Genomic DNA, 21,449 nt, shown 5'->3' on the forward strand with positions numbered 1-21,449 from the left:
CGGAGACCTCCGCAGCGCGCACGCGGGTTCACGATGGGGTAGCGCGCGCTTCCGTCGGCCAGCCAGCCCGCGGTGCAGCGGTCCAGCAATTGCAGCTTCCAAGCGGCGAACAGCTGGCCCACCTTGGCCACTGATGCACCGCGCGCCGCACATGCACGCGCTGCTCCGGCGAAAGGCACAGGCCGCAGCGGCTTCAGGAAAAACACGCGTCCTGTGGGGGTGACATAGGAGATGGAATGTTAGGACCGTTCCAGGGTCTTCGCCTGGGGTTCAGGATCCCACCCTCCTGCAGCTGAGGACTCCAGGGACATTCCCTGTATCCAGGGACCCCAGCCTCCGCCTGCGCAATGTTGGTGCCAGGTAGCCTTTGACTGTCGCGGGACAGGGGTACTCTAGCTGCCACAGCGGAGGGCTGGATAGTGACGAGATTGCTCGGGGCAGAGCCTACGCACCCGGGAGGTTGGACGTGAAGCAGAAGGCGTCATATCGTTCTTCAGCATTATGCCGATAACCGTAGTTGCGCACGCCGCCGCCGTTGGCTCCGCCACCCGCCCCGGCGTTCCCGGCCCCGTTCAGGCCGCCGCAGGGTTCCCGAGGCTGGCTCACCGGGTACTGCACGGAGCCGTCGCGCAACCAGCCTGCGTTGCACCAGTCCAGGCCATCGCGCCAGGCCGCGTGCAGCTGCTCGGCAGACGCCAGGATACCGTCCTGCTCCGCACACGCGCGCTGAGCCTCCGCGAAGGTCAGCTTGTAGCGGCCTCCACGGGGGTGATAGGGGAAGACCACGCCTAGGGGAGGGCACAGGGATTCAGCCAGGGTCCCCTAGCACGCCCCATCCACCTGACATCTCCGATGCCCTATGACCTGACTATTTTACCTGAACCTTCAAGTTCCTTCCTCTCTAGCCTCAGATCGGATCCCACCACACCTTTCCCCGGCTCACATCCATTATGGCTACTTTAACCTTAAATTTTGGATTTATTTGACCCTCCCCCGAACATACTTAATTGTGTCTGTCCCTCTCCCACCGTGGAGACTGTTTCTCATGATTTTTTATACCCTTTTCCACCTGTCAAACTCATAGTCTTCGGTCAAAAGCCAACTCCCAAACCCTCCTCTATTGGGTCTTATGTGTCTCTGACATCCCACAGGCACTGAGTCCTTCCCACTGGTCTAGTCCCAAGCCCACAGATCTAGGAATGTCTGTATGCACTGCAGGATTCCCTAAGACTGGGAGCACCTGGAAGGTTGACCCAGGGTGAAAAACCCCATTTGATTCACCAGCATTGTCCAAGATAGTATCCGTTAATTTCCCTTCCCCCTTCAGTTCTTATGAACCGGTTCCTCATTGGACTCACAATCAATGCAGCTCAAAAGCGCTTTGTGTTTGCACGGTCTTGGGTGAGTTGAATACTTTAAGCAAACCCAGACGGCAGACAGGGGCCAGGGAGAAGACCTGGAGCCTGACAAGAGATTGAATCTGGACTCTCCTGCTCATAAGCATGTGCCCTGGGCAAGGCTTTATCTAACCTCGCTGAGCCGATGGCCCATCTGCTGGTAATAGCTGTCACCCTTGGGGTTTGGGGAAAATTAAATGAGAGACTCCAGAGAGCTCTTCAACTAAGTGGCTGGCACATAGAATGCCTAATAAAGAAGAGCTGCTGCTACTGTTGGGATTTGTTATTGTTAGAAAGTTCTGCAAGTGCGGGGTCCCTGAAATCTCTCCTAGAATCTTCTAGGATTCTAGTGGTCTGAATCAGGCAAACAGGTGTGTGTGGGGGGAATTCTTCAGATATAAACTCTATCTCTCAGCTCCATGGTCAGCCAATCAGAGGGGCCCATCTCTTAGACACAGAGATTGGCTCACAGATAGGCACATGATTCAAGGTGGTCCAATGAGAAACAACTCTGAGACTCTAGCTGAGTGAGTCTTCCAGGAAATCTCTTGTTAAGCAGTGAGGGTAGAAGCCTGGCATTAGGATTGGGGTTCCTTTGGGTTTCATAACAGAAAAACTACCCAGCAAAGCCCATTCAGGAAGCAGAGACAAGAGATGAATTTCTGACTTAGTACCAATACTTGGATCTCACTGTACCTGAACCTTAACTATCCCAGGATTCTCAGTGTCCTTCCTATTAACACTTTTTAACTGAATTATTCTTTCTGGGGGACTCTTGTGTCAGGTAGCATCCCTGGCTTCTCCCCACTAGCTGTCAGTATCACTCCCATTCCAAATATGGCAACCTAAAATGTCTCAAATCGCCCTCATCAGAACCATTGCTCTAACCCAACAAAATCTCTAAATTTCTTCAAGTCAACTTGATTTGAATTCTGTCCCTTGCAATCTCCCATTCTCTCCTCCCTTGGTAGTAAGCTCCATCCTGTCCATGTGCTGGTCACCTTCCAGGTCCAGCTTGACCATGCCAGCGTCGTCTTCCAGCTCATTGGTGACCTCGCACTCGTAGCGCCCATAGTCCTGCAGGGTGACATTTCGGAGGACCAGGGAGGCATCCCCCGGCCCGTCGTTCTGCAGCTCTGCCCGCCCGCGGTAGCTGCCGAATGCCCGGTGCTGGGGACCCAGTGCCACGAAGACGTCGGCGAAGGCCAAAGGATCCACCACCTTTGTCCACTTGAGGCGGACGCCATCGTGGCCGTGAGCAGCTGCCTCGTAGTGATAGCGGCAGGGCAAGACGATGGTGCCACCCCGGTGGCTTACCACTTGCCCAGGTGCCGTCTGCACCACCACTGAGCCCGACTCACCCTCTGTAGGGCAACCAAGCAAGGTTCAGAGAGGAGGGGTCTAGGAGCGGGGCGGGGAGTGTAGGAAGAAGATTTGGGTGAGCATCAGGGGATCAGAAAGGTAAAGGGGCTCAGGGAGGGGCCAGGGGCTCAGGTGGGGGGATGGGGGTACCGTGGCTGTCAGCAACGCGCTGCCCTGCGGCCGCGTCTGCGCAGCCGGGTGATCACTCTTGGCCATAGCTCCTCAGGGGCAAGACCCGCTTCCGCGGCCCGGACTCACCCAGCACGTGCACGACCTTCTTTCGGCCGCGCTGCGCCTCCACCGAGGCGGTTAGCAGCAGTATTCCCCAAACTGCGGCCGGGAGCACGCCCCGCCCAAGGGCCGCCGGAGCGCACACCTGGGGACACAAGGTGCTCAAGCCAGCTTCGAGCAGCCTTTGCCTTTTAGAGGACTGTCTGCCATCCCCGCGAGGACTTCTCAAACGCCCAGGCCCCTACTCCGGCCAGGGTCCCAGAGGACTCCCCCAAGGGGAGTGTTGGGAGGCCCCTCCCCTGCACCCTGGCTCCTGAACTAAGCCCAAGCCCCTGGACTCATTCTCCCTTAGACCTGCCCCAGCACCCCGCCTGACCCCCTACCCCAACTCAGGTGGCTCAGAGCCCCGCCTCCTCCTCTCTGGGGCCGGGCTCTGGAGTGGGGAGGGGAGGAGCTGGAGCCGCGGTAGCAAGGTTATCCGTGAGCCAGGAGACTGCAGCAAACCGGGCCGGGACGGGAGCGCGGGGGGTGGGGTGGCTGGAGACACAGGGAACGACACGGGGCTGGGGGCTGGGGAGAATAGGGACAGAAAGAACCGAGAGAGAGACGGAGACAGACATGTTGGAGGAAAAAGAGAAGAGACCACGAGAGGCGCAGAGACAGAGATGAGGAACGAGAGACATGGGTGGGGGAGAGACAGAAAAAGAGACAGGGAGAACATCACCACCCACCCCGGAAAAAGGGGAAAGAAAGGTAGAAGGAGGCACAGAGGGGAGCAGAAAAAGGGACAGATACAAGAGGGTGAAAGAGAACAGAGAGACTGGGAAGAGAAATACTGAAGGGACAGAAGCCCAGAAACCGGGGGGATCAGGGACACACTACCAGCCTGGGACCTGCTCCGGTGGCCGCACTCACCATCCTGCCCGCGCGGCCCCAGCCGAGCGGCCCCTGCGCGTCCGGACTGCGCGCTCCCCGCACACCAGGGAAGGACTGGGCAGGTCCCGCAGGGCGGCGCAATCCCGGAGTCTGCCTGCAAGGGGAGGAGGGAGGCCGGCGCGGGGGGGGGGTTGTTAAAGGCGACGCAGCTACGCGGCTTGGTGGAAAGGTGGGCCTGGGCACTGGCTGAGGAAGGACTGCTCTTCGTAATGAGTGCGTAGCCACGTCCCTGCCCTGTCCCTCAAACTCTTGAGCTTCTTTCTGTTTAATCATCTTTAAAATGGAATGGGACCGGAAGTCCAGGATCTTCCATCCAGGACACCTGCCTTGGCAAGAGTTGGTGAGTGACTTGGTTAAGGAGCTTGACCTACAGACTTCAGTTTGCCCATCTGCCCTTTAGGTGACCATCCTGGAGTGGTGAAGGCCCCATAATAATCATACTCTAGCATAGGGACCTCGAGCAACAGGTTCAAGTCCAACTCTGCGCTCCTCACTGTGGGACCATGGAGGAGACCTTGGCCTCTCTGAGCTGTTTCCATCTCTGGGAAATGGCAATTTGGTTCTTTAAAGATCCAATAGCTCTACACACACACACACACACACACACACACACTAGGTACCTAGTAGTACACGTAGGGGCAAGGAGCAAGGGATTCTGATCAAGTCCCTGATTCCCTTGAGTTTAAGTCAAAGGCCTAAGCCTGGCCCTTGACCCAATTTAAAAAATGACAAACCAAGAAATGGTAAGTCCTCCCTGCAACTTCTTGGCTGCCTCTGTGATCTGTTTCCCCTAAAATGAGCCCAAGCCTACTGTATAGAAGCAATTATAGATTCTGTGGTCTCACCTGGTGGGATTTAGTCCCCAGCTCAGTTGTGCCCAAGACATATGACCTAGGACAAGGACCTTCACTTCCTACAGCCTCTGTTTTCCCATCTGGAATATGGGTGAAATCCAGCATGTAATACTTGATATGGTATACAGTTGGCTTAGTAATGGTGCCACATTATAACTCATATTGTTATTTATTGGCAGAGCAGTGAATTTTTCCCCTGATCGTGACATCAGGAAGGTCTCTTATCCATTGTGAGCCTCAGTTTTCCCCATCTGGAAGTTGGAGCTGTGCACACCAACCAGAGGCAGACTTCTGTTATCCTGCTGCCTCAGGTTTTGGACAGCCACATGGCAGTGAGGATTGAGTTCCCTGTGGGATCCAAGAAAAGGGTTCCTTGCCCTGGCACCCTGAAACACTCAGACAGTGATGTTTTAGACACCAAAAGGCTTTTTATTAAAAGGACTCATCGGGCGGGGTGATGGGTAAATTCTGGGACAGCAGAAGGCTCCTCTGGGAGAACAGTGATTGATGGTTGAGTGAGGCTCTCTTTGTAAGAACACCTGGCTATTAGTCTCCCATCCCACCCCCTGGCCTGAAACCACCATAGCTAGTACTGAAGATCCCCAGAGGTGTGTCTCCTGCTGGTAAAAACCGGTAACCCACCCTTCCCAGGGCAGGGCTGGCTGTGCATGTAAACAGAGTCTCAGGGAGCCCCGCAGCCCTCTCATTGCTGCTTCTTGTGGGCCAGGGCATCTGGGGGTGGTGGGTCCAAGAAGAAGGCTGGCCAGCGCAGGCAGCGGTAGGCCAGCAGATGAGGGCCCAGAGCATACAGTAGATTGCACAGGAAGACGCAGGCCCAGGCATCCTCTGGCACACGGTAGGTGAAGGGTGTGCGCAGGTGCATGGAAGCGCCCATGTGTGAGAACTGTGCCTGGTGACCAGACAGGAAGGATGGATGTCAGGGACCAGAAGGGGACAGAAGTCCCAGCATGCTCGGGTCGTACAGAAGATAGTCAGGCAGAGCCCAGAGGGTCCCTGTCCTCATGTTGTTGACAGCCGATCCAGTCCAGCTCCTCCTCCTAGTCTTCCCTACCCTTGACAGCTGCTTTTGACCCAAATCTTGTCAATTCTACCCCCGTGGAAATCTTCTTGGGTCTTCCTGCCCTGGCCTGGGGCCAGGTATTTCTTTTCAGAAATAGGGCCCCATTCTGATTAGGCCCTCCATTGCTCAAACACCTCCCATGGCTCCCAGTCATCCTCAGCACCAGTTCCCAAAGCCAGAGTTCAGTCTTCAGCATCTATCTGCCAGTTTCTCTTCCTTCTGCCTTTACCTACATGATGGCCCTACTAAATTATTGTCCTCCTCTGTACCTGTCCTTATGTTGCTCCCATTCCTGAAATGCACTTCCCTTCCTGGAAACCCGTTCTCTTTCATCAAAGCCTAGCTCCTGTGCTTTCCTTCCAATCCCTCTCAGTCCCTGTCCTTCCTCCTCTCTAGCTCTGACCCCAGGGGGCTGGGAGTATCTGTGTTTTGGCTCTTTCTCCCCCAGACTAGTGAATTCCTAGGTACTGGGCCTGGGACCTCTTGGTGCCCATAATCATGTTGCCCAGGTTGAGCACAGAAGCAGCTGATGGGTAAGCAGAAACCGCCTTCCCTGCATGCCTGTCCACCCGCCCCCACCCATCACCCACCTCCCCCTCACCTGGCCAATGGCTCCAGCAAACACCAAGGCCCAGTCAGGCAGCCAGGAGCAACCGGGGAAGGTGAGGGCATAGGTGGCCAGGCCGTAGAAGGGCAGAACGTAGAACATATACATCAGCATCTGGGGGCAACAGGGGCACAGCCTATGAGATGAGCTTGGTCTCCTGAGACCCCAGACACGGGGCATCTGAAGAGAGGTCTGGACAGCCTCAGATCCTACCCAGGATGGGGCTCCCTGTACCCCCCACTCCTGTGCAAAGTGATCCTCTTTCCCTTGGGGGTCATTGCCCCCACCACCTATATATACCAAGCTTACTCCTCTATCTCCAAAAGAGGCATGTGATCCTGGCCAATCATAACACTCCAGTCAAATGGTTATAATGATTCATAAGGGGTGGGCATATTCCAGCCTGCCTGAGACATGCACTTAAGTTTTGGGGTAATAATGGATCATATTCCTCTGGGGTGGCTGACTAGGGTGGATGGAAGCCTAGAGCTGCCTGTGCCACCCCACAGAGAGCCATGCCAGGGAAGCAAAGCCTGGAGACAGTTATCCTTGAGTTCCTGGATCCAGCCATACCTGAAAACCATATCTGTTACTTTTTTGGTAAGACAACACATCCCATATGTGTTTCTGTCAATTTAACTTGTGCTTCTGGCTCTGCCTTCCAAGAGATTCAGGCAGGATAATGGCCCTCTCCTCCCACCTGCCCTCTCACCTGCACCTTTGGATAGGCCACGGGATCCCGCAGGTATGGCTCATACTGGTAGATGTAAACAAAGCAGGCATCCGTGGGGCAGTCAAGCACCACCTAGGGCAGACAGAGGAACCATCCACCGACCTCAAGCGTCCCTCAAGCGGGAAGCCTCCCACACCAACAATGCTCAAGCAGGTCCATATCCCTAGCTCTGGCTCTCTCCCAGAGGAAAGAGGAGTGAACACTCAGGTCAGACTTGAAGAACTTCCTTAGATAATTGGACAGAATAGCAACAGTTTTTCTGCACCAGTAAAGGAACACATATGAGAGAGGTGAACCAGGAAGGGAGGCCAGAGGCAGGAAATGGGGAGGCTGGCCAGGGCAAACTCACCAGGCCCCGGAAAAGGGTGAAAAATGCAGCAAGGAAGAGGTATATGACGAGGGCCAGGTCAGCAGGGCGCTGCAGAAGGCCCTTTCTTTGCTCTTCCTGCACCTGCCCCAGGGGAGAGAATTGGAGACAGCATGAAAGAAGGTGATCCTTTCAAGGAGACAAAGTCTTTGATTAAAAGGAAATCACATGTGGGGACCTTCAGGCAGGCTGGGACAAGGCCTGCCTGGGATCAAGGCGCTCACCATGTTGGGCGTACAGAAGGTTGGTGCCCGAGACTGGCTGAAGACCCTCCTGCCAGCCCAGCACGGCACCAGCAGGTAGAGGATGGCAAGGAAGAAGGCGGGTCTAAGCTCTGAGCTGTATTTGCCTGCCACGGCGGAGGAGAGAGGAAGCCAGTCAGCAAGGGTCTCCCAGACCTGGCTGGGCCCATTAGTTGAGCCATGCCAGAGCATGGATGGACTTCTGTGTGTGTGTGTGTGTGGGGGGGTGTAACTGGACTAAACTCGGGGCACTGGGCCACTGAGCCGCATACCAGCCCTATTTTGTATTTGATTTAGAGACAGGGTCTCACTAAGTTGCTCAGTGCCTTGCTTTTGCTGAGGCTGGCTTTGAACTCATGATCCTCCTGTCTCAGCCTCCTGAGCCTCTGGGATTACAGGCATGCGCCACTGAACCCGGCTCTGGATGGACTTCTTGGTTCACAAATGCTAATCTCACTCAAACTCCAACACCCTCCATGATTCCTTACATCCATCAGATGATGTCCCCTTTCCTCAGCCTGGCCTGCCTCCGTTTACCCTCTGAATACAGATCCTACATTCCGACCATCCTTTTCTTCCCATGAATACACCTTGGGTGTTGTCCTTGCTGGGTCTTTGTCAGGCCATACCAACATCTGGACTATCATCTGTGCTCTTCATCTCTGCTCTACATCCCAAGATCTACTTACAAAGCTTCCACTCTGTCACTCTGTCAACCTAAAAATTCCCTTTCTGTGTCAAAGCATTCTGGCCAAACCCCCGGAGACTGAAGGTCAGGGACCAGTAGCCTGGGGAGGAAGCAGAATTAATTTGGGCTCCAAGAGGAATCTGTAGGCTGCTGGTTGAGGCTCTTCTACGGACAGGCATAAGGAAGGAAGGGGCCTCTGTGAACTGGGAAGTGGTGGAGGATCCAACACAGGGGTTTCCAGGTGAAGGGCACTAACCCAGCCAAATTTTGTAATTCCCCAAAACTGAGTCCTTACCAAGAATGTTTCCTGGGAGGAACACCAGGATGCTCATGGCGAAGGAACCCAGCCAGTAGAGTCCAAGATTCCGGTATCTCTTTCTGGGAAGGAGTGGGAGTGAGTAGTGGGTACCTGGTCTCAGGTTTCAGAGCCTCAGTCAGGGTCCAGAGACCATTCTGGGCTTCCCAACTCCAGGTCTCTCTGTTTTGCCCAGAATAGAAGGAACAACAGGGAGTTGAACAGGGGACTGAACTGTCAGCCACTCTATCAAAGGGGCAAGGTGGTTACAAGGCAAGAATCACCACCACCACTCACACCTGATGACATTCTCTGGAACCCTCTCTTCCCCATCCCTGGCTGAAGCGCTAGAGAGGCTTCTGATTCCCACTCCCGAGGAACTTCTGGTTCCACCCTGACTTGGGACCTCACCTGAGCACAGTTTCTCTCTCAGGGCCCAGGAACCACCCGGCCTGCCCCCTGCACCTTTTATGGATGGCACCTGCCATGGCCAGGTAGAGGAGGTAGTGAACCGTGCCATCCCAGTAGCAGATGAAGATTCCATGCGATGTGCGCAGGTATGGCTCACCCTGTGAGGGCAGGTGAGAGGCTCAAACAAGAGGTGGGGCATGGGACATCCCTGGCCACCCTCCACGTACCTCCTTGGTATAGAACTCCATGAAGCCCACCACGTAGCCATCTTCCTGGAGAGCGATGATGAGGTCCACCACGGAGGTGAAGGCAAAGATTGCAAAGACTGCGGGGAGAGTGAGTGGGCGGGGCCAGTGTGGGTGGGGATTTATAACGGGCGTGGTCAATGCCACGTGTGGGCGGTGCTAGGGCCAATAGGTCCGGGTTTGGGCTTGGGCAGGTTTAGGTCAGGCATAAAATAGGGGCTTGAAGTAGCAGGTCAGGAATGAGGTTCCAGTCAAGGGCCCACAGGTGCCGGACCACAAGCCTGCCTCATTCTGCATGTCACACAGAGACACAGCCCCACCTTTGGGGTCCCCAATTTTATGGGAGCTGCAGCATCCCTGCCCTCAGGAGATCTAGGAGTAATGGGGAGGCACAGAATTTCAGGGGCTCCCAATCTGATGGGGGAGACACAATCCCTTCTCTCAGGAGTTCCAAGTCTGAAGGAGGAAGCTTTTTGAGGTTCGCCAATCTAATGAAGGTTTCCCAGTGTCTTTGAGGTCATCAGTCTAATGGGAGCCCATCGAAGGCCTCCAGTGTGATGGAAGAGGTCCTTCAATGGCCCCAAGTCTGAGGATGGAGGCCCTGGTCCAGAGAGTCCTCTCCTTCACAATCACCCAGGGACTCACCAGCATAGAGCGGATCATAGGAGATCTCGCCGCCAGACAAGACGTAGATGGCCACAAAGAGCAGACCCAGGATCAAGGTGCTCATCAATGCCACCCACAGGGGGCTGAGGAGAGGGAAACCGAGTCAGGGAAGCCAGGCTCAATGCTGAGGCCTCACCCCACCCTCCCCAGTGGGGGAAAAGGTAGACTCCAGGAAGCACCGGGTGATGAGACTGAAGCACCTGCATCAGCAGACTCTTGCTCGGGCTGTTCCCTCCTTATAGAAACTGCTTCCTGAAGAATCTTCTCTCTCTTTCTCTCCCCCTCCCTCCCTGATGCTGGCCTCAAACTTGGGACCTTCTTGCCTCAGTCTTCCGAGTAACTGGGATTACAGGCCTGTACCACCAAGTCTGGCCTGATGTCTCTTTTCTGCTTGGCAAACTCCTTCTCATTCTTCATGGTCAGTCTAAATTGCTCCTTCTCCAGGAAGTCCTCCCTGACTCCCAAGAAAGGATCACTGTCCAACTTGAACTAGGAACAGAGGGGATATCCACCAACCCCTTTTGTCTGTACAATTTATTCCATCATTTGTGGATGTGTGTTCAATCAATTCAATTTATTCAGTCAGTCATTCAACAACGCCAAGCCTCTCTGTGGCCAGGCTCAACTCCTACTCGGGAGGGTTCTAGTGTTCATCTCTGTAGACCTCTACGCCAAAGACTCCAACCCCTCCCAGTTGAAGTCCAAATGCCTCCATTCATTCCACTCTATCCCTGCCCAGATCTGCCCAAGGCGAGTGATAAGGCAGTGATAAGGTTATGAAGATAACGGAAGGCAGGTCTCTGGGCAAACCAAGGTCCAGAGATGGTGAGAGATCTGTCCAGGGTCACACAGCAAAACTCTGAACATCAATTCCCCAAATCATCCAGGTCTCTATCTTCTTTGAACCCCTCTATCTCCTAGGATCTCCTGACCCTATCTATCAACAATGACAACTATAGTAATTGGATGAGACCACAACAGGGTCTTTGCACACAACTTGCAATCTCTACCCACAACAATGGGGTGAGATCTAAGATTTTGCCATCACAGAGATGAAAAAACTGAGGTTCTAAAGGCGAGTTGTTTCACCCAGGGTCCCAGGAGATAGAGACAGATTACTTGTACCCAGGGAGTCAGACCCATCCTAAAGATTCTATCTATCCCACGGTTTGTGATGAACTGGGTTTGGGAGTGTGAAAGGCTTGCTGGACCCTCAGAGACAGAGTCTCTGCATGTCAGTCTAAGGTCAGGATGCGCAGGACATGAACAAAAAGAAAGTCTTTGGCCTGCACTGAGGCATGGAGCAGGTGTGTGTGGCAGCAAGAGCTGGGTCATCAGGCCTTATCTGGGGCAATACTTTGACCCTTGGCGACTTTAGAACCTGTGCTAGGTGCATCGCTGGAAATACCCCCAGAAACCTTTCAAAACCCTGCCGTGTGTGGGGTTCGGATCTTTGGCATCCCTTCTCCTCAGACCCCAAACATCCCAGAGAGTGCCCATTCCAGCCTCCAGCAAGGAGAGAAGGGAACTTCCGGTTGGAGGGGGTAATTCTGGCCCAGCCCCCATCCCTCCCGGTTCCGAGCTGCACCGGGGCGCGGGGCTGGGGGAACCAAGCCCGCGGCCCGCGCATCCTCCCCCCAGCCCCCTCCGGTCCTCCTCGCCCGCTTCCGCCCGGTGTTCCCCGGGAGGCACTCCCCGCACGCACTGCGAGAGCGCTGAGACGTGGTTGAGCACGTAGGACACCGGGAGGGCGCCGAGCGACACAGCCGCAATCTTGCCGGCCAGCGGCNNNACCCCGCCCCTTCGCCCGTAGGTCTCTGAACCCCCCACCCCGGTCCGACCCTGGGCGGTCCCGGCTGTCCAGCCTTAGTTTCCCTTTTATCAAAGGCTGGAACACAGCACTTCGAGACATTTCTGCTCTGAGTTCAGGGACAGAGTCCTAGAGATCCCGGGGCGGCCACTTCGTTCTAAGGGAATTCATTCTCCAGGCGTCTATCAGTAGTTCGGGTTGAGCTGGGGTGAGGTGCACTTCTGCCATCTTTGTCCCAACACTGGCGTCCCAATCTCGACCTGGAAGGGGGTCCTTTTGTTGTTGTTTTGTTACTTTTGCGATACTGGGAATAGGACCAGGGCCTCAAGCATACTTAACAAAGGCTCTACCACTGAGCTCCATTCCCAGTCCTAAGGGGTCCTTTTTAATGCCCCATATACCTCAGACCATCCCCACCCCCATTCCAGGATCAAGTGAGCATCGCCTGTGTTGCATTGAGGAATCCCCTCAACCAGTGCACTTGGATTTGAGTGTTCAGTGGCCACAAATTTAAACGTGTCCAGTTATGAAGTTTTGATTGGGGCTGTCTGAATGCAGGCAAACATAGGCTGGGTCCTTCCAGTAGGGGAAAGAGATGGGAGGCAAAGGATTTAAGAAGCAGATGCTGAAATCAGAAGGTCCAGGTGGGGCCAGTTCAGGGAAGTGTTCCTAGCAGGGAGAGTGAGGGTTCCAGCGTGGAGCTGATCATCTGGAAGGAAGCCAGAGAGGCTGAGGGAGGAAAGTGGGAAAGGTGGAGTGTGGGTTTCAGAGGCAGCTGTGAGGGAGGAAGCAGGGAGCTAACTGGCTGTGGGAAGGTTCTGAACAGCTATAGGGGGCTGGGCAGGGCCAGGGGGATATGAAGTAGGGAGAACCGGAACATGGAGGGCCATAGTTTGAGGTCAGGAAAATTAGGCAGTCTTCTGTTTCTGTAACTCCCTCCAACTGGTCTGAGGTTCTTGCCCATGTGGAGTACTTGTGGCTATTGGAAATAGCATGGAGAGATGTGTCTGCCTGAGTCTTGCCTCCAAGGAGCCCACAGCTCCTCCCCTGGACAGCCAGGCCCCTTCTCCATGCTGCCCACTGGCCTTGTGCCAACCAGAGCCAAGGTGTCTAAGCAAGGCTACCAGTCTGATTCAGCGTCCCTCCCCAGGTGCCCATTGTGCATGGGGTGAAGTTCAGCTTTCCCAGGGCTACTTTCCCAATTCTAGCAGTGCAAGCAATCCACAGGCCCGTCTGCTGTCTGCCAGATGGACCCTAAGTTCTCACCTCCCTCTCCAGGCTGAGGATCTAACCCAGAGCCTTGGGCACACTGAGCAAGTGCTCTGCCATTGAGCCTAAGCCCATGTTCTTACCTCTTAAGGCAGGTGATAGTAACTCCTACTCAAGGCTGCCCTTCACCCTACCCTACTTCTCCCCTTGCAGAGCCAGGAGTGTCTGTGCCCAGTTGTCTCAGAGACTGACCTTGCACCCTATGTACCTGCACACGCGAACAGCGTTTGGAGGCCTCTCTCCTTTCTTGCCTGAGGGTAAAGTCCATGCCCTCACTTGGCAAACCTCCAGGTTACTGAATTCATTGGAGAGGTGACTTGGGTGACAGGGTGTGTGGAACTAAGCCCCAAGGTCCTGTCGTCTGAATTTTTAGCTGCTGAGAGGTGCACCTGTGCTTAGGGCTCTGCCCAGCTGCCTTCTGGGCAGCCCCCATAAACAAACACCTGGGTTACGCCCACCAGTGTCACACCCAACTCAAAGATGGGAAACAGGATGGCGTTTCACACCAGCCTCAGCTCTGCTATTGCCTCTGAGACTTTGCCAGTCCCTCGGCCTACTGAAGTACACTCCACAGCAGCCCCTGGCTCCTCCTGGTATCCATTTTTCCCTTTTTGTGGTGCCAGGGATGGAATCCAGCGTCTTACATATGCTAGGCAAAGGCTGTCATTCAGCCACACCCCCAGCCCTTATTAGCTTTTGCAGCCCTCAATAAGCAGCTATAACTGACACCACCTTGCCCCAATAGACCAGCTGCCTGGGGGCAGCTGTCCATCTGGTTCTCAATTAGTGCTCAGTATTTGCTGAATGACTGGCCACAGCTGACCCAGGAGCCCAACTCCAGCTTGAGTTCATGGAGCCTGAGAAGAGGAATTCCTCTACCCTACAGGTGTTGGGTCACCACCAGGTAGCTGGATGTGTGGGGGAAGATGGGAGAGATCCCCAGGCTATGGCCTACCACATGTGGTCTGCAGACTTGTAGAACTGGTAAGAATGCAGATTCCTGGGTCCCCCATGCAACCTGGGACTGAGCAGCTGCAGCCAAAGATCCCTAAGTGGTTTCTGCACGACATGAGATACCAGCTCTGGCAGACACAGCTGGGGATGTCTTGGCACACACTTTGGCCTGGGCTACCCTCCTGCCTTAAAACTTCCTGCTCCAAAGCCCCATCCTGTGACTGATGCAATAGCATGCGTCCAAACACCAGCTGTCTCCAAATGAACTAGGGTCAGGGAATTGTATATCCATCACACTAGTGGAACCAGTAGTTGGAACAGCCAGGATTGCAGCTTATCACCAGTAGTGGTTTGCTGTGTGTGCTGGGCCCTGCCAGCACCTCCTGCCAGGAAGCGAAGGCTAGACAGGTCCTGCCTAAAGACCCTGTCCTCCTCTAACTTCCTAAAACAGTGCTAGGCTGAAAGGTCCCAAACACACACCCTTGGGCCTAGGAATGGCCAGGTGTCAACCAAGTGCCCCTCCCTGCATTCTGCTGCAGAAGAGCAGCCTTCTCTGTCTCCTTACAGTGAGAGCTAAGGGTCCTCCCCTCAGTTGCAACCCAAGCTTAGGGGGAACAGATCACAGGGACAGATAAGGGATTAGGTGGTGCTCTGAGATTCCTCAGATACTGGGGGGCTTTTGAGAAATTGTCTTGCCAGATTACAAGTTTGAGGCCAGCCTCAACAACTTAGTGAGACCCTTGACAACTTAAACCATGTCTCAATACAAAATACAAGGAAAAAAAAAAAAAGTCTAGAGAGGTAACTTAGTGGTAAAGTGTCTCTGGGTTCAATCAGAGAACAAGTTCTGCCTCCATCTGCCTGACCTAGCCCACTGCTAAGCGACAGGAAAGGGTTCCACAATGGCAGGGACCAGGCTGCTATGGCGGGTGAGCACTGGGACTTTAATAAATGGCACAACACTCGTAACAACGATAGGGATGGGCAGAAATGCAGGCCAGCACATCCCACAGCCCAGGGACTGTTGTTCAGAAAGTAGACTTGTGTTTCTCCAGAATATTCAGTAGTAAGGCCTTCTGGGGTTGTTCTGTGGGAAGCCAAAAAGATAAAAGGGGGAGGGGTTAATGCAAAGGACACAGAGCAGTTCCTCTATCCAGGGGCAGCTGAATTCAAATCCTCCAGCGGGAAGGGCAAGCTCTAAGTAGAGGAGGGGGTTCCAATGCAGGTTGAGAGCTAGAGGTTTCTGGCCTAGCTTGCAAAGGAATTGGAGGGACCTTTCTATTGCCATCCGGCCACCCCCCTGGAGTCTACCGTGAGAAATCAGGACGGCTCAGAAAGAAGCAAGTGATAGGGGAACAAGGGTGCACACACCAGAGGATTGGGCCGGAAGCGGTAGGCCAACATCATCCTCTTGCGAAAGGCCTCATATTCATCGTCCTCCTTGGAGAGCTCAGCTGGCCGGTCAATGCCAAAACCGGCACCATCTACCGTGGTAGTGCCCCTGCAGAGAGGTAATGGGCTAGTGTGAGCAGTACTTGGGCTGGTGCCAGTGGAAAGAGGGACAGAGAGGCCTGGCTTGCCTGGGCTCAACAACTGCACTTTCAGGCACTCAGTGGGCTGCTGGGCTAAGGACATCTGTGCAGGGACAAGCCTACACTAGCCGAAAAGGGAGGCATAAAGGTGGTCCAGCCCCCAGAGTCCTGCAAGGAAAGGAGTACCCACAGTGTAGGTTATCACAGCTCTAGGGATAACAGGGAAGCTACTCAAGGACAGTACTGAGAGGCCAGCCTTAAGAGTGGTGCAACAGTGCAGGGGACGCCTAAAGCAAGGGGTCACATCAGAAGGTTTCCCACTTTCTGGGACTGGTTTCTAGCTTGCAGAGAATATAAACAAGACCAGCAGTCCCAGGAGGGCTTGACCCATCTGTACCTTCACAAAGGGACCTGGGGGAGGAAGAAGTCCCCAGAGTTGGGAGAGGGACAGACCTCCAAACCTCCCTGCATCACTAGCTTGTGCGTGGCAAGCTATGTGCAGTGGGGTGGGAGCAGGCAGTGGGGCTCTGGAGGGTGCATCCCACTACTCACTTGTTCACTGGGTTCTTGATGCCCTGTCCCTCTGTGCCCAGTCCCTCGCCCTCCTTCCAGCCCATCTTCATCAGCATCTGGTAACCGATGTTCTCCACAGTCAGCTTGAACTCCTTGTACTCTGAGTAGTCAGGCTCTCGACCCTCCTGCAGGGTGAGGTAGTGGGAGTCACAAACGAGGGCCATAGCCACACCTGGGCCTCAGTGGCACACAGATATGCCCCCTGCCTTTGGGCTCACTGATGCTGGAACCACCCACTCATCTGCCTCCTCCCACTGGGTCAGACTTGAAGAGTCTTCAAGAAAAGATCAAACTCTTCTTTTCTGGGTCCCCAGGGACTCAGGGTGCTGAGCTCCTTGGCAGTGAAGTCAAAAGGGGCAAGGTGACAAGGTGTATAGATTTCATCTATCACAAGAGAGATTAATGCTTCACTGGCAAAGAAAACCTTATGTTCTGAGGGCAATTTATTTTTGTTATTTTTTTGAGACATGGTCTCACTATGTTGCCCAGGCTAGCCTTGAACTCCTGGGCCCAAGCAGTCCTCCTGCCTCAGCCTCCCAAGCAGCTGGGACTACAGGCATGACAACCATTCTTGGCTTGAAAATAATTCATAATAGCATGCTAAGAAATGTGGCCAAGCTGGGTGCCAGCCACTCAGAGGAGGCAAGGCAAGAGTACTGCATGTTCGAGGCCAGCCTTGAAGACTTAACAAAACCCTGTCTCAATTTTTTTTAAATATTTATTTTTTAGTTATAGGTGGACAAAATATCTTTGTTTTTTCTTTAATGTGGTGCTGAGGATTGAACCCAGTGCCTCTCACATGATAGGCGAGCACTCTACCGCTGAGCCACAACCTCAGCCCTATCTCAAAATTAAAAAAAATTTTTTTAAAGGGCTGGGAATGTGGTTCAGTGGTATAGCACCCCTGGGTTCAATCCCCAGCCCAGTTTTCTAAAAAGACTTTATGAAGACAACATGGGATGTACCACATGGCCATTTCATTTCATGAGCCCAATAGCAGCAGGGAGAATGTTAAGCTCTGTTCTGTGGAGGCCAGGTCAGGTCCATGGGGGTTTCTGCTGGAGAAATGCTTTGCCTGTAAACTGCACTTAATTGGCTCCACTGGAGGCACAATTTCCTCTGCAGCCAGGGAAATGTTTCTGAAGCGGCAGCTGAGCAGCTATTTGCTAATTCCCCACACAGACACCGTCTGTCACAAACAGATGCCTCCCTCTGCAAGAGGGCCTGGCTTCTGCTGTGAGCATGGGGGCCCAAGGCTACCTCAGGCTCTAATAGGTGAGGTGGCTTTCAGAGGAGCTGGGCCACAGCAGGGGCTGGTGCGAGGGTCCTCCGGCTTACCTTCAGGGCCTTGAATGTCTCCATGAACTTTTCCAGCTCATCAGGGGGCAGGAAGTCTCCAATGAAGTGCTTGCCCCGGCCCATCTTTGTCAGCTGCTCTGCCCACTCTGCCCAGAGAAGCAGTTAAAGTGAGAGGAGGGAGGAGGAAGGGGAGTGGGCCAGCTGATGCTTAGACCACAGGTATAAGAGTTGGTGTGGCCTCCAGGGAATGACATGCTGGCCTGAGGCACCAACTAGACATCCTTCCCCATAGGCAACCGTGCCAAGCTTTCCAATCAAATGCTAGTGAACACTCATCCTGGCTCACCTGGATCCCCACTTTTCACCATGAGGAAAACAAGGCACTGAAAGGTTGAGTTTCTCACCCAAGGCATCACAGCCAGGAGAAACAGACTTGAGACTGAATCTGGGCACTGGGTGGGAATACCTGAGCCTACAGTGCCTTGAGGGCAAGGCCCCACCAGTCATGCTCCCCCAAATTTCATCCCTCCTTCTCCCCACCGACCCCGCGCCTCGGCGCACCCCGTGTCTTGTCCATTTCCATGCGCCGAAGCTGGTGCTCCCAAGTGCCCAGCTCGCTGTCCACCTCCTCGTCACTGTCATAGCCGTGCTGGTGTTGCTGAAGTGCCTTCTCCCATAGCAGCTGCATGTCCTGCATTGCCCTCTTGTGTTGCATGATCATGTCGTACATCTGTTGCATCTATGGGTGTGGAATATGACCATGATCAGGATGCCAGCTTCCCCCCAAAACCAGCCCCTTGGTAGACAAGTCCTGCCTTAGGACGTGCCCTGGATTCCTGACCTTCAGTGTAGCAAGGAGGACCCCTCAGCCCTGAATAAGGGCAACTATGGCTCTTGATCCCTGAGAGAGGCACTTGAGGTGCACAACCCAGAGACTGCCAGGCAGGAGCCTGAGCTCCTGGGAAAGCAGTGCAGGGGCTACAACTGGCTGTGGGGCCCCCTACTGGGCCAGGCCCCTCACCACAGAAACACTGTGGCACCCTACTGGGACTATTCTACAATAGGCCCTCAAGGGAACTATGGAAGGAAATGAAGACTATTTCAGTAGGGAGCAGTGCTCTAGCTGCAAGGCACAGGCCACAAGAGCTGCCCAAAGGCTGAATGGCAGCGTAAGAGGTCCTGGGGTCTAAGTCCAACTGCAGGCTCGTGAAGACCCTCAGGGGTGGCATGTGCTGACAGGGGTACTTGTCTTCCTGGAAGCCTCCTTGCTGACTGAGTGCCCTGATGCACACAGGCTCAGTGAGAACACAACACATTCATGACTGCTGCACCATGGGGCAAGAAAGGATGCTCCATAGCACCTACTGAGTTCCCTGTCTCCAGTGCTCTTACCTCCTGCTGCTCCTTCAGCTGTTTCTTCTGGGCATCTGAGAGTTCTGTGACACCCACCAGACCTACAGGCTTCCCCTTCTCATAGCCGAGTCCTTTGAGGTCCTGAACTGGAAATTAAAGAAGCAGGACAGTGTTGGTAACAGCCACACAGGCCCCAGGTCCTACTTCTTGATTTGTCAGGTCTAAGAATTAAAAATACCCAAGACACCTGGTGCAGGGTCTGCAGTGCAGTAGGGTCCTCATGTCCCATTTATTAGCATGTGTTATGCGAGGACCTCGGTGGCCATGCACATGTGCACTGGAACTTCATTTCCTCAGACCTCTCTAGAAAGGTTCTATATGCAAACAGCAGTAATCAGAGGATTGGGTCCTCACTCAGTGTCACACAGCTAATGGGTTAAAGGCAAAGATTTTGTAAAGCTAGAGGCAAGAGAGCTAAGACGTGCAGCTCTACATGTGCATATGTGTATGTGGGTGTGGGACACATGCCAGCTCTCAGAACACAGCCCTGTTGCTGACAGATATCCGGTGCAGATGCACACGGATTGAGTCTGGTATAAGCCTCAGTTGTACGGCTCCATTCGCTCCTTTGGGGGCGGCAGCCAACCATCCTCAAAGCTACTGACATTTAATTTGGCATCAGCTTGGGAACTTGGCTGGAGTCAGAAACACTGATCCATGTGAAGATGCTGTGATGGCCCCATCTGGGGTGGAAACAAGCACCCCTCAGGCAGTGGCTTCCTGGGGGATGTGCCAAGCAGGGGTGTATGTGCTCTGGGAAGGTGAAAAGAGCCATGTCCTCCCTCCTCACTAGGGTTAGGGCTTTGCCCTTAAGAATCAAGATGTAGCCGGGTGTGGTGGCTCACACCTGAAATCCCAGCAGCTCAGGAGGCTGAGGCAGTAGGATCACAAGTTCAAAGCCAGCCTCAGAAACTAAGCAAGACCCTGGATGGGGTTGTGGCTCAGAGGTAGAGCACTCGTCTAGTATGTGTGAGGCCCTGGGTTCCATACTTAGCAGCACATAAAGTAAAATAAAGACATTGTGTCCACCTATAACTAAAAAATTTTAAAAATTAAAAAAAGAAACTTAGTAAGGCCCTAAGCAACTTAGTAAGATCCTCCCTCAAAATAATAATAATAAAAAAAACCATAAATAAAGCTGATGATGTGGCTCAATGGTGAAGCACCCTGCATTCAATCCCAGGTATTAAAAAAAAATCACCATATGGACTAAGGTACAGCATGATGGTAGAACACTTAATTAACATTCATGAGACCCTGGGTTCCAACCCCAGCAACACCCTAAAAAGAGGATTGCCCACAGTTGCTCCTTAGCCCCTATTAATCTTTAATTCCTCCTCAAAGATTTGTAGGGGAGCCCTGTAGGGAAGGCACAAGGACTGAGGCCTGAGTGGGTCATATGCCTGGAGCAAGCCCATGGTCCTTCTCCCTCAATGGGTCTCCTCTGGCGAGGGCTGCCCAAACCCCTTCTGAGGACAATATGGACCAATGGATCATAAACTTGGGCCTGAGTCTCTGGAGCCAGTGCCTGTCCTTTAGATCATTCAGTAAGTAGCTTTTCTCCTTGACCTGGAATCTCTGAGGCCCCTGGGACAAGGAAGGCATCAATTAAGAAACTGGCCCTTAGAGGTGGGTGAAGAGGCCAAGAGGCTAAGCCATATGAGCTGGAGGAGTTGCCCTCTGTTTGGGGCTCCTGTCCTTATCATTCAAATGAAGTGATGGCACCAAGCAATAGGATGCATGTGACTCCCCTACGCACCTGAGTGTCAAGCTGCTGTCAAGTCAGGGGGAGGTGGGGAGCCAGACGGGCAGCATGAGATGGCTGTTGCGGTTTAGATCTTAAATGTCCCCCAAAAGCTTATGTGTCAAAGGCTTGGTTCTAATGCAACAGTGTTCAGAGGTGGGGCCTTTGAGACATGACTGGCTCATGAGGGCTCTGACCTCATCATTGGATTCATCTACACATGGATTCATAACTTAAGGTTACTGAGAGGTAGTGGAAACTTCAGGAAGTAGGACTGAGTTGGCTTTGAATGGCACAGTGGAACCCTGCCCCCACACTTGGCTTCCTGGCCAAGATGAGGTGAGCCGTTTTCTTTACCACATGCTCCCACCACCATCATGTCCTCTGCTGTACTAAAGGCCCCAAGGTGATGGCCAACCAAGAACTGAAACCTCTAAAACTATGAGCCAAAATAAATCTTTTCTTTTTTATTATATACATGTGTCTATTGTGGTGCTGAGGATCAAACCCAGTGCCTTACACATGTTAGGCAAGTGCCCTACCACTGAGCTACAACCCCAACCTCCTTTCCTCCTTTAATTTTCCTGCTTTAATTTTTTGTCACAACTGACAGAGGATTAACATAATATATTGAAAAAGGTCTGATACAGAAAAAAGTATAATGAGTATAAGCACACAGACACCTAACAACAAAGCCCCCAAAATATACAAAACAAAAATTAACAGCATTCAAGGGCAAA

General features: G+C 53.4%; 3 protein-coding genes across 3 annotated transcripts in view; all 3 read right to left on the reverse strand.

Moving 5' to 3' along the window:
- Hapln4 (hyaluronan and proteoglycan link protein 4) overlaps nt 1-4,198 on the reverse strand; it is a 6,644-nt gene extending 2,446 nt beyond the window's left edge. The window contains 5 exon segments of the mRNA XM_015488907.2: nt 1-211; nt 453-788; nt 2,399-2,761; nt 3,018-3,135; nt 3,906-4,198. Coding sequence (XP_015344393.2) covers nt 1-211; nt 453-788; nt 2,399-2,761; nt 3,018-3,135; nt 3,906-3,908 — 1,031 coding nt within the window. The 5' untranslated portion in view covers nt 3,909-4,198.
- A 990-nt stretch (nt 4,199-5,188) lies between these two features.
- Nucleotides 5,189-17,315, reverse strand: Tm6sf2 (transmembrane 6 superfamily member 2). Its single transcript, XM_015489308.2, has 12 exons — nt 17,295-17,315; nt 14,293-14,297; nt 11,821-11,904; nt 10,095-10,198; nt 9,432-9,529; nt 9,259-9,362; nt 8,794-8,876; nt 7,793-7,917; nt 7,551-7,652; nt 7,181-7,273; nt 6,463-6,582; nt 5,189-5,690 (listed from the first exon to the last, which is right to left on the reverse strand). Exons 1-12 carry the CDS (start codon nt 17,298-17,300, stop codon nt 5,484-5,486), a joined length of 1,131 nt encoding a protein of 376 aa, XP_015344794.1. The 5' UTR covers nt 17,301-17,315; the 3' UTR covers nt 5,189-5,483.
- Sugp1 (SURP and G-patch domain containing 1) overlaps nt 15,074-21,449 on the reverse strand; it is a 30,815-nt gene continuing 24,439 nt past the window's right edge. Inside the window, exons 9-14 of the mRNA XM_015489305.2 lie at nt 18,945-19,051; nt 18,114-18,291; nt 17,592-17,698; nt 16,233-16,378; nt 15,520-15,649; nt 15,074-15,235 (exon numbers count right to left, since the gene is read on the reverse strand). Of these exons, the coding sequence (XP_015344791.1) occupies nt 15,209-15,235; nt 15,520-15,649; nt 16,233-16,378; nt 17,592-17,698; nt 18,114-18,291; nt 18,945-19,051 (695 nt within the window). The 3' untranslated portion in view covers nt 15,074-15,208. The remainder of the gene's footprint in view (nt 15,236-15,519; nt 15,650-16,232; nt 16,379-17,591; nt 17,699-18,113; nt 18,292-18,944; nt 19,052-21,449) is intronic.

Source organism: Marmota marmota, unplaced genomic scaffold (genome assembly GCF_001458135.2).
Source record: "Marmota marmota marmota unplaced genomic scaffold, marMar, whole genome shotgun sequence".
Lineage (NCBI taxonomy): Eukaryota > Metazoa > Chordata > Mammalia > Rodentia > Sciuridae > Marmota > Marmota marmota.

Bases quoted from the DNA above. Each gene is read 5' to 3' on its own strand.
- Tm6sf2 (XM_015489308.2), bottom strand. The intron at 9,530-10,094 runs GTGAGTCCCTGG...CTCTCCCCGCAG, and splicing joins CTATGATCCGCTCTATGCTG to TCTTTGCAATCTTTGCCTTC. The intron at 5,691-6,462 runs GTGAGGGGGAGG...TCTGGTCACCAG, and splicing joins TTGCTGGAGCCATTGGCCAG to GCACAGTTCTCACACATGGG.